The sequence below is a fragment of the Rhea americana genome, unplaced genomic scaffold (genome assembly GCF_003343005.1).
Source record: "Rhea americana isolate MKP2758 unplaced genomic scaffold, rheAme1 scaffold_383, whole genome shotgun sequence".
Lineage (NCBI taxonomy): Eukaryota > Metazoa > Chordata > Aves > Rheiformes > Rheidae > Rhea > Rhea americana.
Window position 1 is genome coordinate 300,314 of NW_028186516.1, and position 16,798 is coordinate 317,111.

The 16,798-nt window shown below is 40.4% G+C and overlaps 1 protein-coding gene across 1 annotated transcript in view; it reads right to left on the bottom strand.

The window, feature by feature from the left end:
• The window catches only part of ANTXR1 (ANTXR cell adhesion molecule 1), a 101,187-nt gene extending 86,094 nt beyond the window's left edge, over nt 1-15,093 (bottom strand). Inside the window, exons 1-5 of the mRNA XM_085313376.1 lie at nt 14,618-15,093; nt 5,278-5,349; nt 4,486-4,557; nt 1,222-1,303; nt 38-71 (exon numbers count right to left, since the gene is read on the bottom strand). Of these exons, the coding sequence (XP_085169502.1) occupies nt 38-71; nt 1,222-1,303; nt 4,486-4,557; nt 5,278-5,349; nt 14,618-14,769 (412 nt within the window). The 5' untranslated portion in view covers nt 14,770-15,093. The remainder of the gene's footprint in view (nt 1-37; nt 72-1,221; nt 1,304-4,485; nt 4,558-5,277; nt 5,350-14,617) is intronic.
• Nucleotides 15,094-16,798: the final 1,705 nt, after the last annotated feature.

The following is a 16,798-nucleotide window of genomic DNA, read 5'->3' on the forward strand; positions in this document are numbered from 1 at the left end:
GGGAAAAAAAATTCAATGGATCAAGAGAGTCTCTCACCGTGAACATTTTCATAGTAAATCTGTTCACTTGCCTGAAATTAAATCAGAAGATTATTAGCAATAGTAAAATAATAATACTTCATGGGCATCTATACATGCACCAGAAAAAGAAAAGGTGGCAGTGAGAATGTCATGCTTGCAGCCTGCCTCTTATTCAAATGCAAAGTTTCCTTCCCTCTCTAATCACTCATGGGAAAAGCAACATCACTTTTAATTTCTCAGCCATTCCCCCCTCCAAGAAATGCCAGAAATAATGTAGCCTAGTAATCTACTAGAAATCACATGCACCCGCCTTGAGAAACCTCTCAAGTCCATTGACAAATATTTCCCAGCACTTCTAAATGAACTACTATAATTGCCAATAAACCAACTGCAGAGATAGTCTTATGCTTCTGTCTTCTGCTTTACATATGCACAAGTGGATTCTTGCAAGAGAGAAGGGCATATGCTTCAGCACACACCAATTCAAAATTATGCAGAGAGCCAAAGTTGCATCTGCGCTTCAAAAACACTAAGTTCTTGAGCAAGTTCTGTGTTCTGAATTTAAACCTGACTTCCAGACTTCTCCTGCAGAGTCTGGGAAGCGACCGAATTCTAAGATTTAGTTTTAGCATCTCAGTCAGKTCTTCTCACAGCTTATTTTTTCTCCACATGTTCAAATGCAATTTATTTTCACTAGACAGATAGTTTGCCAATCCTGCAAAACTGCGGAGCTTTTAGAAGATACAGAAGCAGAAGATAAGAGCAATTGCTTCTAAGTAGCATGGCTTGTCACCACAGTGAACAGGTTAAAGCCATGACTTCAGCCCCCATCCAATTCTAAAGAGCCCACTACAGCATCCATTCAGCAGGACTTGGAACAGCTTTCCACCCCTTCAAGGGCATGGTTTCATGTGGGATTGCAATGCCAAACCCATCTGCCCTGTCCTAAGATGAAGGGGCAGCTCTCTGCAAAGCTGAAGGCAAAAAGATGCCTAAGTGGCAGAGCCCAAGGCTCCTTTATCTCAGCCTGAACACTGGATGCATACACTCCACCCATAAGGCCCATTTTTTAGTGCACCTGTTGTACAAAAGGCAGATACCCCCATTTACCTCCCAAAGAATTACTGAACAACTTCATTAAATATTCCACGAGAAGCACCCAGAAATAGTTTAAAGGCACTGTACGATTGATCTAGTTACCCTTTCAAATCCTTCGTGCATGTAGGTATCACCTCCTGGAAGGACTTTTTGCAGCTCTTCTAGCCCTTGGCGTATCTGTTCCCTGAAATACAAATGCAGACACATTGTTATATCCAAGATCAAATTTACCAAGTGTCGATACCCAGGTGAAGACATGCACGACAGAACTAGATAGAGAGCAAAAAACCAGTTRCCCTTAAGTTCATATACACCAAGGTAATTTTTGGATAAAAACCTTTGTAAGGATGTGGTAAATAAGGCAGATACGCTGCTCTTCATCACAACCATATCTTTTTCAGTTCCTGTCCAAACTGACTTGAAGATTAAAGCTTTTCCCATTAGCTCATTATGATCTAGGGTATCTTTGATCTTTTGGAAACTCAGGCACATTGGCAGATCAGTCGTGGGCTAAGTGGGGCAGGCCTGCATGTTGCTCCATTAAGCTCCAGGCACCAAAAGATGGAAGCTAAGCACAGGCCAGAAATCTTTCAAACCACGATAAAGCCYCTGCAATGTGGGTGATGTACATCTGAACAAGCTATGCTATCTTCATGGGAACCAGATAAAGTCCCAGCAGGCAGAACCACACTGACATTGCAGGTCTGAATGTCAGAAGTCAGCTTTGTCCCAGCAATCTCACACAGGAATCGAAGAGTTTAAGCACTGGAGAAAACTACTGCCATTTGCTCTTAAATGTCAATTCTCAATTAAATCTTCAAAATTGTTCAGCTCTAAATAAAATGAAGATTGTTGAACTAGTCCTTGAAACGACACAGTTATGCTGATGCCATTAAAAAGACAAGCCTTAAGTATACATTGATCTTTTTACTTCCAGCCATAGAAGAGCTTGAAGAAAAAAAAGATAAAACAGAAAATTTATCTGTAACTAAACACACTAAGATATTCAAGCTCAGTTTGGACCCTTCAGTAAAACTTAAGCTGCCAGATACTAGGCCAGTGGTGCATGCAGAGCACTGCTGATGGATATTTAGGAATAACTGCAACAGGATGAAGCTGAATCCAGAGAGCAAGACCTCATTGCACCTGAACTGGGCGGTCTGTTCTTAAAATCTTCCTATCTCCAGGGCAAATTTTTCAGAACGAGTCTGATTCTTAGTCTCTGCACATTTTTGTTTTTTAAAGCAACACCTATTTCGGCAATTAYGCAGTCGCACTTGAAATGCCGATTGCAACGGCGAGTTAGCGCTATCCAGCCCAAAAAGCAGAGCATTAATCCTCAAGGAAAGACAAAGGGTTTTGCCAGGGATTGTACCATCAGACATTCAAGAACTCATTGTGTACCTGTGATATTCCAAACCAGGTTGTACTTTGACCTGCATACTGCAGGTAGGCTAGGGACAGATGTTTTTTCCATTAAACTACTCCAATATGCCTCCTCCCAAACCAAAGCTCAATATAAAATCCAGAGCATTTCCTGTGATCGAAACTGTTTTTCAAATGTGAACACTATGATTTTAAAACAGATAGCAAAAGCCTTTAAAGTAAGTGACAATCCTGTCCCACAAGATGCAAAGAGTTTTTCCACAAGGGATTTAAAGCACACTGAAGCGATCTTTATGTCCAGATGCTGATACACTGGATGCAGGTAAGGRGGGACATGGAAGAGGTTTCATCACTTCTACTTCCTGCTAAGACTGACCAGGACCAAGTAAAGGACTTGAGGACTGACAGATAAGACATGGGTTTCGCTCCAATAAAACAACTAGCAGCTCTACRGTCAGTTGGGTTTTGACTAACGATACACCAATACCCTGTTTGTAGTCAACATTTCTAGGGCACCCAGATAAATATGAAATGCATTTACACATGGGAAACGCACTCAAGTCTTGAAATTTAAAGCCTTGAACAGGCCACAGATCTTTGCCATGGCATGCATTTGCAGGGTGTGAGACAAAGAAAGATGAAAGGAGTCAGGTTTTCCTTTGGCACCAAGTTCAATATTGTTAATTCTCCCTTTACACCTAACTGTTGCAGTATATTGCTAATGATGTTTAGACTGGCTGGGTTTAATGATATTTAAGGTTGGTATGTGTGGACTGCTCTTTAGGAAAGTTGCCAGTTTCCTATTCACTCCTCTATAGTAGTTGCTCTGGTATGTAATTTCATAGACATCCAATACGTAAAACACATGCTGACTTATACAGTCTTCACATGTGTTACATATATTTTTGCTCCACGTGGCAATGAAGTTAACAGAGGAAGCAATAGCGATTAAAGGCCCTTGTCCAGCTCTCCTTCCTTGAAGGGGAAAAAAAAATCTCAATCTCTCAGATTTTTGTGAATAATTTAGGATCTACAGGGGGAAGACAGGAACATGCTTCAGAAACATCACAACCAACCTGTCAGAGCCAAAATATACACCCTTACAACCCATTCTAGACACTCTGCTTGTCTCAGAGAAGAAAACAATTTCTCAGAACCTATACAAGGAGTATGGGTATCATCTACTGCTTTTTAGATTGTTTTTATGGGAAGGGAGTTTCACCTATTTGTTTGGAGCAGAAGCTTCCTAACAATGTTTCAAAGGCAACGTTAATACATTCTTAGCTTTGCATAGCCAGAGATTTTACCTTTCCATCCCCAGGGTAGGAAGGAACAAAACTTCCCAAATCAGCATAAGAGGCACAAATAAAAACCCTCAAAAAATACAGGATTAAAAAGACTCAAGTTTGAAAGACCTCCATAAGCTATCTCAAAGAACCTGCTTGAATGATGATGGAAATTGGGCATCTGATGAACAGTTTCAGCACAAAACTTTTGATTTTGCTTCTCCTCTGGCTAGCTCTTAACCCTCTGCCTAGTGCATCTTCTATCACCTTTTATGTTGTCACCTGTACAAAAGCCACCTCTAACCAATTGCTCTCCTCCTGATGTGCAAGGACATTTTATCATGATTWAAAAAGTATATAATGATGTAAAATTGAAAAAAAAAACTGTGCACTTGTAAAGCAAGAGTCTTTCTGCAAGGGGGTTGCAACCTCATATGGATAAGAAAATGGAACGTAACTGTACAATGCTCAAAATGCACCACACATTAGTTAGTACAACAAAAGCCTGAAAACTTGTAGAAAACAAACTCCCTCTATCAAATTTGCGTTAAAAAATACCAGCTGATTTAAACAATTAACCTGAGTCACAGAGAGGTCACTACACAGCTCACTGAATTGGGAATCATTGAACAAGAAAGGCAGAGGAAGCTCCAGCAGGAGACAAAAAGTTGCTGTGTGCTCTTAAACTTCTTACCTGTCTTCTGTTAATCTCATTAGAATTGTCCCTCTCGTCGAAAAAACAATGAAGGACATTCTCAGCTGCGGGCTGGAGAAGGAGACACAAAAGTAAGTGATTTTGGCGGTCTGCTCACACACAGCTCACTATGTGCCCAATACCAAACGCTTAAGGTATGTCTCCGGTTGCTCCCAAGATTATAACTCAACAGGACGAAAAGAGACAAAGCAGCAAATAGTGCTTTGCCCTAGATCTTCCCAGTTGAGCCAAGCCAAGTCCTTCTAGAAAATACAAATACCATTTGCATCGTGATCGTGGGACTGCAGAGGCAAGAAAGGCTTAAGTGCCTCCTAATATCACCATGGAGATGAAGGAAGGCTGACTATATTTATCATAATGCATTCCACCAACCAACCCAGCAAGCTCTTCACTCAATCTCAAGGCATTCAATGCTGGAAGCTACAGTCTCAGACCTCTCCCTGCAGTCTCAAGCTCCTCACTCCTCATGCTAAACAGTGGCCAACCACCTTAGAAAATGATGGCTCCCTCCTCAAAAAAGTGTAATTTGGTCCACAGAAGTTAGGCAGAGAAAAAGAAAAAAACAGATTTGCTCATTTCCTCCCATTTCTCATAACAGAACAATTTATTTGGGAAAAATTCAAATGACATGATCTGAGAAAAGGATCAAGAACTTTTATGTCAGGTTCCCTGGTGTAAAGCAGGGTATGCTTCTTGACAGAAACTGAAAGCCTGTCCCCTAGCTGCTAGCACGCATACCTCAGTTTTGACCTCCAAGCTAGCATTTCTTACCTTATGAACTTACGGGCCAAATGTTCCACAAAATGATAGATTTCATTCCAGTGGTGCAGGACACTTCCCGATCTACGGAAATAATTATTGCAGGAGATATTAGTTTAATCACTGCTCTTACATAGTTTTCCCAGCCTAATGTATTGTTAGAGATCATTCAGCTATGTTTTTTTTTTTTTTTTTAAGTTTAATACTCACTGTCCTTTCAATAAATTTTTAATGAAATAGGAAAACAGCAAGTCACATTTCCTATTTAACTTTGAAAAGCAAGAATAGATAATTTATGCGAGACTACCCTTTACAGTAACATGTGGCACTAATGTTCGACCTTCAGCACAGCCTTAAGCAACTAGCCCAGTGTTAGTGCAAATCTGTCTCCATGTTGTATTTTATGTGAATTCCACTGACTCACCACACCATTGGGCAGCGCTTTCAGTTCATGAGCATTTTGGGAATAAAACACAGTTGGAAGSAGGAACAAATTCTTAAGCCTTTCTAGTATATCCACTGTGCTAAGGATTATGAAAAGTAAAATACCTTTGGTCCATATCTCAGCCTTCCTAGTTCATTCCATCATCCCTCAGTTAAAGATAAAATAAATTCAACTATAATTTTGCTCCTCAGAAGAATTAGCCAGGAATTTTAAAGGAATGGGATTATTATTCTTCATGTTGTAAGAAGGGAAAAAATTAAGTTAATCCAAAATCTTTCAGCACTAAATGTGTCTTCTGGCACAAACATTTATATAAACATTGGCATATTAATATTGGAAAAAGATTTCCTTGCTGGAGTGGGAAAACATCATCACTTATTTCAATTCAWTGGCTACAATTAGAATTAATTATTAGGAGAAATAACAATTCCAGCTTTAACAGCATTAATTATTAGTAGCCTGAGGTTGGTAAGAACAGTTGAAATTAAATATTTTTTTCGTTTCACAGAAAGAGAGATAGCTGATGTCACCGATCTTAGGGTTCAAATGAATAGATTCACCCAGCTATTACCATATCAGTACACTGTACACGACTTCCTCAAAGCACAGCAAGCAGACAAACTACATTGCACAAGTTACTCAGAAATTTCCTGCCCTGTTCCCCTTATGCCTGGTTTTTATTTACAGCCATTTAGTAAAAAACTTGGCCTTATCCCCTTGTTCCATGATACTATAAGCTATTCCTTCTCTACGCGGCCCCATATGCCTCTAGGCAGCCTTCGACAGCAACATGCAACAAGAAACCTTGCACAGGTACATAAACAGGCCCATCAGGCAAAACAGCAAACATAGCACTAGTTTCCTTTGCACAAACAACCTGATACTAGTTACACCTATTTAGGCAAGTCTAATTTAAACATAACCTTATACACACACCTCAGTTTTGCCCGTGATCATAACTGACAGATTACCGAGGCCTAAGCACAAGCAAATGCTAGTAGCTCTGAATTATTTCTTGGCTCTTAAGCATACACAGAACCAATCTTCTCAACAGACCAGGACTCTAATTCATTCTTAGTCTCCATGCAAATAGGTATCAGGGAACGCCAAAGAAACATCGTTAGCAAGGCAAGCAGAAACTCAAAATCTTGCAGACAGCAGGGAAAATTGCCATCTTTAGCAGGAAGATAATGTACAACAGACTTTGCCCTCAAAAATGACAACAAAATAACCCCCCTCCTACTGTATATTCAAGCTACACTAAGTTATATCCACCTTTGCTTGGTATGAACTGTCAATACTTAAACCAAGCACACCATACACCCTCAACAGAACAAAACCATGAATATTTCTGCAGGAACCTATCCCTTGAGGCTTGTGGAGGTTTGCCACTCCACCATATGTTTTAATAGCAAGGCTGGCATTTCTGGCAGTACCCTTTCAGATACTCCAAGGGCTTCCCTAGCAACATGGGAGCTTTCTTATACACTTCTAGTGGGTTAAGCATCTAACAGAACCAAGATGCACCTGTGGAATCTTCCCCACCTCCTCTTGCACAGTTGCAACAGTATCTAGAAAACACACAAAGCCAGAACTTTGTTAGACCATGCATCAGCCTCCTCCTGAAAGAAGTATGCCTCTTTCAAGTCCCATGTAGCTTCTGAACCACTTAGTAGCAGACACTACTGAAGCTGGGATAGGTTTCACGAAAGCACTAACCAACCTTCTTCTAAGCATCAGATCTGAACACTATACTGTATTTCACATTAAGCAAAAGCTTAGCTCTCAGCTTCCACCAATATTAAAGCTCTATCCAGCCCTCCCTGAGAACAGGGCACTGACCCAGAAGCTGCACTAGTCTTAAAAATAAGTGTGGTTATTCCTTCCCCTTTATTACAATCCTCTGAACAAAAGTTGACTGTTGCTTTAAAAATTATTATTACTGCAAGGCAGCTGAGAAYGAGAACCAGCCACAGAGCACATATGGTATGTAGGTCGTCATATAAAACTCATTTTCCATGGCTTTGAGAAGCTATGCATTTTTTGAAAACAGCATTTGCCAGAACTAAGCTTAAAAACCAATAGCTTAGTTCAGTGATGTGCCAGTGAATAGCACATTAAGTGTTTGCTTTTGCAACTGTTCTTCGGCTGATCTTAAGCAGTTTGAACTTTTTTTTTTTTTTTTTTTAAGCTATGGAGCATCTTTTAATTTTCCACATAAGTATGGATCCTGCTGCCACCCCTCTTCCCTTCATTCTTGCTCTGTTCTCCCACCAAGACCCTCTTTGCCCCTCTGGAACAGAACTCTAAACATCTAAAGTTACAGCTCTTTTTCCATAAAACCTTCCCACACATCTATTTATACGGGAGAGAAGAACAACTCAAAGTTCAAGAGCAGTAGAACGCTAAATCTCTATTTTAAGAAAACTTCTTACTATTGCTATTATCATAAAAACAAACCCTGTCTATCTCACAAAAGAAAAAGTCCGGTTTCTGCTTTTAGTTACAGATGCACTGGTGTGGAGTAACTGTATTAGACTACAATCAATTTATTCTTCATCTGTGTCAGAGCAAGCTGAAAACGTGGTCCCCAACTGAAGACTCACGCCTTTCCTGGCAGTGCAGTATTCCTCCTAGCAAAATAAGCTTTCCGTCTCTAAGCAGGGTGTTGTGGTGTATCTACAGTTAATTGCTCTGCCTAGTCAAGCCCAAGTCTCAGTGGCTACAGATGCACAGGTGTGCATTGAAAAGTGAAATACTCAACACATACAGTACTTCTGAAGCAAACTTCTGCACTTCTTAAACAGTCCTCATTGGGCAAAAGAAAAAAAAATCTCTGGACAGAAGCAAAAACAAAACAATTTTTTTTTTGCAGTCAGCAACAGCTTAGCATTCACCTCCACAGCTTTCCATTCCTAGGAAACCCTGCAGTAAAAGACTATTGTCACTTGTAGAGCCTCTTACAAAAAAGGCCAAGAGCGCAGAATGGGAGAGAGGTGTCTAAAGCCTAAGAAAATACAAGCCACTTAATTTGCATCTCTTTGTATTGTCAGAGTGAATCAAAATTATTAGCAAGCCAGCATTGTGTAACTGAGTGGCTGATACTATAAACTCACAAGTAAAGGCTCGCACTGAAGATTGCAAATTCTCTTGCTGGAGAAAAGCCCAATAAATGAAAATCAAGAATAAGTAAACCATTATGCCTTTTACAAGAGAATGATACATTCTGTGGTCAACTGTGCTGGCATTTTGTGTATCTAAACTAAATCCAAGGGAGTAAAACTCCACGTGGCTAAACTTCCAGACTCAGAGAGACAGGCTCTGGCTAAGTTCGGTCCTTCAGCAGGTGCACCTCTTCTGCTCAGTGCAGTGGGATGCGCCATAACCCAAAGCTGTAGCAACTCAAACCTGCTTACAGTTTGGCTTAATACTACACTGCTCTCCTAACCTCAGGAGGAGCTTACTTTTTCCAGACTCCCAATTTCAGTTTCGCCCATTGTACTTCCTGAGAATACCCACAGCATTATTTCTACACAGTTAGAAGGAAACAAATACAAATCCACAAAACCTTATACAACAGCTTCATACCAGTTCTACATGCAACATAGCTCACAGAAGTATAGAAGGACACCTGAGTTGATAACTGATGCTGATTCAACTTCTATATTTTTGGACTGACTTCAGGATGTTTCATAGGTATCAGAGAAAGGCTGCATCGACCCAGGATGTTCTATAGCATCCTTTTACCAAGATCTTTAGAAATAACATGAAAGGGGCAAAAAGTGCCCTCTATCTTTCCAAACACTTCAGGAACAATTCCAAGACCACCACATAAGAGGTGTTAGATGATGCATCTCTAAAGAAACGCTATTTTGTGCAGCATCTCACATGAGACTGCTCATTAGAGCTTCTGTCAAGCATTTGACACTAGAGGTCCAGTTCAAAGCAGAACGAGCCTCTAAGCCCAATCACAGACCAAGAGGAAAAGATTACTCTTCTTTGCCTGAATGGCAGGGGATAGACAGAATAACTTATAAGCAAGTGACCACAGACTGAACTTACACCAGCTGCAGATGAAGTGCAGAGTTCTGCAGGAACACACGCAACAGTAAGGCGGAATCCCCCTCCCCTCCCTTCCCCTTTCACTGAGCAGTTTACTTTGCATTTACCACAGACAAAGCATATGTAGACAGGTCTTGATCAGCAATGATTTCACATACTATATTAGACCATTGCAATGTGCATTCCTACAGCAGACTCAGGTTTGAATTATGTTTATTCAGGCAATAGACAGACAGATACATTAAAGTGCAAATTTCTCCACACTATCCTGCTAACATCCCTCAACTGATACTAAAACAGAGTAAAACACCATAAGCCTCCCTACCCTTGCAAACCTGTCAGCTCAGTAGAATGCACACCACTGCTCTTGATCCAGGCCTGTGATTCCAGAAAGATGATCAAGTAGTAATCATTGACTAGCTCAGAGCCTAGGCCAATGAAAATCAAAGATGAATTTAAATTTATTTCCTCAGACACTACATTTTTACCAAGTACCAACTAAAGATTTTTATTTCTTCAGATTAGAATAGCTAGAATATTACCCAGCTTTGTAATGGTCCTGTGCTCAAYTCTCCTGAAGCATTTGTGATCCTAGGGAAAAAAGTACTATCACAAGAAGCAGTTCATATAGGTTGGTCTCTCTGCCTGGTGATGCAAAGTACTTCTTGTCTGCTTTCTATCCTATGCTGTTCCCTAACTCCCCTACCCTTTATACGGGTGTAAATCAGGATTTAATCCTGCTTAAATCATGGTAACTACAGCTACTAAAACGAGACTCACAGAAATATCAGGGTCTCTATAGCAAGAGYTTCATTCGCTAATTACAATTGGTACAATTGGCTAAAAACATATCAGCTGACTGGCTGAATAACGAAGGGATCACAGGAAACAGCTTGGATTACTTGCTTTTCCTTGCCAAACCTCTCGCAGAGCCAAGTTTTCATTCACGCATGTACAGTTTCTTGCATGTTTTCCACACATGAGCATAAAATGCTCACACAACAAGCAGGAGCATAGGAAATACGTTTGACATAAATAGAATACAGCAAAAGATCACAGAAAAGATTTAGCGCTCATTGCTTCCCACCTGCAAATCAATTCTAGGAGCTGCCACTATCAAACGTTCAGCAAACTGTGCTGGTACTTGGACCCTACAGCACTATACACTGTGCCAGTTGGGCGGGTTGGTCACAGTCTTCATTAATCGCRAGTGGTATTTGAGAATAAATGGAAAACGCCAGCAAAAACAAGCATTTGCCTTGTACACATCATCTCACTACTTCCTCRCTCCCCCATCTTAATAAACACCTATCGTCTTAGCTCACATCAAAGCTATACATTTTTGGCATCATCTTTTGCCTTATGTTTTGATATCATCCAGCCTATAGACTTCTCAGTSCATAACCAAAACCTCTGAACACCACAGCAATGCAAGCAGTAATACAAAAGGATATGCTGAATAGGGCCAGCTATCTCAGCAACTCGCCCAAATACACTGCAAGCCTTCCTCACCTCCCACAACACCGAGTTCATCTCGGTTTGACCGAGTTCGAGAGATGCTCAACATCCTGTAGGACTRGATCTTGCATACTACCTAAATAGCAAATACAACGTTCACAATCGAGCTTTAAACAACACTTGCATCTTTACACSTAAAACCCTTTTTTCAAAAAATAAAAATAAAATAAACCAACAAACAAAAAAGAACAGGTTAGATGCTTGTCTCCTAAGACTATGTTTTCTCCTTTCAAGTCAGCTGTGTGCCAGACTGATTCTAAAGATACCATGCAAGCCTTAGTTTCCACCAGAGTTGGAGACCGCACTGACAATAGCAAAGAACTTCATTTTCACTTGGAGAACAGTTGGCCCATCTCAACCTGCAGTTGTCTGAGGCGTTTTTGTATCACTTYTGAAATATGCTTTTGCTAGTCTGAGGTCCAATGGTCACAGCATGGGAGACCTTCAAGCAGGCATTTGCCAAGTCCTTGTTGCTACCTAAGTAGTATGAGAACTCCTCTCGGAAGCTATAAAGGAACACGCAAGTGCATGCATAGAGGTTAAAGATGCTACTGTAACCTAGCAAGCATACCTGCTGTATTTCAAGCTTCTGTTCTGTTTGTTACATGCACACCATGGCTGCAAGGCCTAAGAGGAAAATAATAGGATTATTTCTGAATGAGTGAATTCTGTTCCCACAACCATGAAGAATGAGAGATTTCCTTCAGGTCCTCAGAGCATGCCATCTGCAGTGTCATGTCTCCAGCTGTACGCAGACAGCCTGAGGAAACCTGATTTCCCTTCAGCAGTTCACACAGCATGTTTGCAGAAGTCAAGCAAGAATGCTGCAGGGAGATAGAGAATCACTTCATGAGAAAAACCTATGACACTTACTCTTCCCTCAATGGGTTTCACATTAACTCTGAAGGGGCTTTTTGTATCCAGAAATATGCTTGAAGAGCCGATGTTTTAATGAAGATTGTGTATAGCATAGCAGCTGGAACATGTCGCAAGAACAGCCCACATACAAGGTGCTAAATGGACTTAAGTAGTCACTAARTCTAACCAGACACTCAGGCAAAAGGGTCAGTAGAGGGCTCTAGCACTGGTGGCTTCCAGAACCGTGTTTATTGTTTTAGTATTACTTCTGTGATCCCTGAAAATAGGTTGCTTAATATTTTAATGGCTTTCTTCCACTATTGAAATTAACATCTCGTGTTTCAGACTGAAAATCCTTTCTGCCTTTGTCCTTTGTCATCCAGTCTTTAATTATACTTAGAGGTATTTCAGTCAAAAGCAGCAAGATGAGCCCTGAATCCATTAGTATCATTTTCTAGTTTGCCTGAAGGCCTCTATAGGTATCTTGTCCCTCTTATGTTCATGGCTTCACTAGCATGCATGAAGGCAACAAGTGAAGTAGAATGCCAGGTTAAATAAGACCCAAGTTTTATATAACTTGGGTTTAGCAGCAGAGGAGTGAAATACAGTTTTAAAGAAAAAGTAGCAATGGAARATCTACTCCACCACAATATGCCTCTCATCAGCCTGCTCAAAGGCTAAGCAGACAATCAGGTCCATAGCATGTTTAACACGTGAGTAGCCAAACACTATGACATTCCTCCAAACTCCACTGGAGGCAAAGGGCATTTTTATATTAATAGACTTCACATCCAACCCTGCTTATTTCTGCACCAGAGAAATGCCAGAAATAGTGATCCTGTAACTGTTACAAAGCAGGGTTTATTGTTGGCTACCTTGGTACACACACTAAGGTAACTTGCCTCTCACARAGTTTGACCCAAACTTCACATTTCCATAGAAATTCACATCTTGAGCAAGCCTAAAAAGTTACATCTTTCAGAAGGAAGACAGCATTGAGTTGGGGGGGGGGGGAAGGCAGAGGGGGCAGTCAGGAAAAAGGCTGTTAAAATTTTGTTAGCTCACACACATAACAGCATATCTATCAGAACTGGAAAATCCTTCAATTCTGCTTCAACTTTCAGTTTGTTAAAGCTCTCTGCAGTACAAATCATGGTTAGTTTTCCCCCCTTACCTAGCAAAGCAAATATTCCAACTAACAATAGACTATCCAAAGCAACAAAATGCATTCATGATCTTTCCACTGAATGAAATAAAATGAAAATAAAAATCCCTCTCCCCTGGAGTATTAGGGCAACAAGCTTACTGAACTAGCTAGTGTACTTATCTTAATCTTTACCCAGTATTTTGTAATAATGTGTTATGTAATTCAAAGTCTAGTCCCACATACTAATGGCATGTGGGAGCTACAGCAAAACACTCATGAGGATGARTTAGAAAACTTTATCTGAAAGTAGTTATGGCAACTTCAGAACATTTTCCTCTCCATTAAATGTAAGGCTAATAATGTCAATATCATGACGACAAAATATGCATGCACAGTCTCTGGTATTTCAAAAATTCTTTTTGTTAAAACAAAATATCCTTTTAAATTAAGGAAATTGGTACAGGCATTTTAACTAGTACTCATTACACTTCTAGCTAAGTTATATTATTGCTTCAATATGAAGCTCTCCAAAACTCAGCATCTCTCTCTTTCATATTGTTCAGAAGGCCTTTTAATAGACAAAGTTACCAGTGCCAAAATGATGACATTATCAGAATAGTGATGAATGAGTAGGAAGTTATCTCCAGTGTAAACAGTTAAGTAGTCAAAATATGCATTTAATTAACTGGAAACAAAGAAAATGTGACTCAGAGTAGAGGAAACAAAACTCACTTTAAATAAAGCACTCCAGCTATTTTCCATAACAATGACAAAAATCAGACTCTTTCAAACTGACTAACCTCCTTAGGAGACCTGTCTTTATCTGCAAACTGCTTGCACTAGAACATTTAGAGCTAACGGAAAAACGATACAAAAGGAGTTCTCCAGGCAGGCTAGTATTTCCTCTGAGTTTTCACCTCCAAAATTAGTGCCTGCAATAACAACTCTCCAAATCTTGCTCTTCTCAGTTCCTCAACCTTCACATTTCATAAGGATATCAGAGGTACACACTGCTCTTCTCTCARCCGCTGTTTTAAGAAACTACAGGATCAAGTACACATTAGAACATCCCTATCAGCCACAGCAAAATTTATAACAACTTAATTTACAGAACACAACGGGACTATATACTAGACTCACCAAAGAAGCTACCCAACAAAAATAAAACCAGAACAGTAAGGACTTTTGCAGGTCTCTTGGGGACACAGCAACTTCTACAAAATCAAAATCCAAAGAAAAATCTCTTCAGTGTCTGTGCATGCTGTTCCAGTTCATGCCTTGGAAAGATTTCTCTGAAAAAGAACAAAGTAGAAYTGACTTACTTGTCTAGAATGAAATACAAATCAAATCCTCCATAACAGGCAGGACCACCATTCTCTCTCTTTCCACCTTGTCCATCACAGGCTAGCAAAAATGTTGCTAAGAAGAAACATTTGAAGCTAAATCTCAAGATCCTTTCCTTTGCAATGGCCATTATATCCAGAAAGGAGGYGAAAAAAAAAATCCTCTTCTTCCAAGGCTCCTTTATCTCACAGATTTCTCCACAAAAGCCATTCAATGACCTTTAAATATATACACATATATTTTACTCCTTAAAACTCCACTTGCAACAGTTGTCCTCAAAAATTGCAAGATTTTCCCCGTTTCCCTTGCACTTCTGTTTCTTGGTTTCAGATTTCAAGATGCACAATACTGTATTCCACTTTTTTTTTTTTTTAAAGGGACTTGACTCTGTCTCACTTGCAGCTCTCCAAAAGCAGCACCAATGTTTGTAACAGAATGAGCAGCCTCCTAAAAAAATCTTACTTTGTYCCAGACTTAAGAAAATATGGGGAGGGCTTGGATTTTTCCCCCCATTAATAATTAATGTTATTATTAAGGATGGCAGATTTTATTTTTCTTTTGGGGAAAAAAAAGCTCAGATAATGCCACCTTGTGGTGAAAGCTCAGGCTGCCTGAAGTGTCTTGAAAGAGAGTAATTACGTAGTTTGTGCTCTGAGCATACTAAGCAYGTACTACAGGARCTTTGGGTACAAACAGGTAAGTAGYCAGCTTACAGGAGCTACACAGCATTATACAGTAACAGCTTGGTTTTCCATATAGACCACTACTTGATCTGGCTTAGAGACCAATATAAACCTGGAATTGCTTAGCAGCATTTACTGAATCATCAAATCATACATCTAGTCCAACCCTCAGTGTAGCCCATGCGGGGACTGAAYCTGTGACCTTRGCATTAGCAGTACCACACTCTGCCCAACTGAGCTAAACCTACCTCCAAAGCTAGTCTACATCCCAGTAAAAACAAGCCATGCCAGGTTTACCCCCTCGTACTTTCCTTATCACAAGGAAATACTAAACTATTTTTACCAAGCATCACCAGTGAGGCAGACTTCACCCTATAACTAGCCTTAGGAAGCTCACTTCAGCCACCAAAGCCTAAACCCTCCCATTCCCCTGAAAACTAGCCAGGAAATTTAGCTTCAGCSTCACTCAGGTTTTCTGTCTCCCTTTACAAACAGCACCATAAGCACCAAAACTCACAAATACAAGAAAATAACTAAAAAAGGGGAAATGCTTTCAAGTCAGAACACACATAGTAAAGGCTCTGTCAGCCCCCAGCACTGAAAGCACATAAATCAGAGGTCCAAAGAACAAGGCTCCCTCCTCTTCCTTCCCAAATCCTCTCAGGCTGCAGCAACACAAGCTGTTCTCTGACTGTTAATTGCTGATTAGCTGAGCAGCTTCAGGTGTTGGCACAAAGCACCAAGAGACCTGAAGAAGATTTTGGATAGGGGAGCRGGTATCCACTGGAGTCAGGCTTTCAAGCTGTTCTTAAGTGGTTTAGAGAGTTAAATTTGTCCTTTAAAAGAATTCTTTGCAAAAGCTGACAATGTGAGGAGAAAGTAGGAAAAGCAGCAGAATAGGTTTCATGGGAAAATGACAAGCAGCACAGCAGCAGGCTTTTGACAGAAGTGGAAACACCTGCAGTACGTGGATCAGGAACCTTGCTGCATCAATGATTAAAACTTTGGGAGTATTTTCTCCTCCACACCTGGTTATGCTCATCAAGTACTCCAGCTCCATCACCTCTGGTGTGAATAATATGAAGATGTGGCAAATGCCAGGTACCTCTCTGATCCYACTGTTAAGTGCTTATCATACCTGACAGAAGTAGAGATCCCTTGGAAGTCAAAGCATCTCAAGGGTTAGTCAGGGCAGAACCAGTTTTTTTGTAGACAGACATTTTCAGCTTCCACACCTAAATTCAAGATGTTGGGAATGCGTACGTGAGTTTCACTTCCTCTCTGAGTCTGAAGGAAGAATAATAACACGGCTTGTTACTGTGCAGGTAAAAATCTATCTTAGGTTATGAGACTTCCTATCACAGRCAGGAATGAGATTTTGGGGAAAATGTTTGTGAGAACCTTTTACTTAGGCAGCTGCAAGGCTGCCCAAGCTGGGGGCTAGCACCTGCACCAGCCCTGGGCGGGCAAAAATTG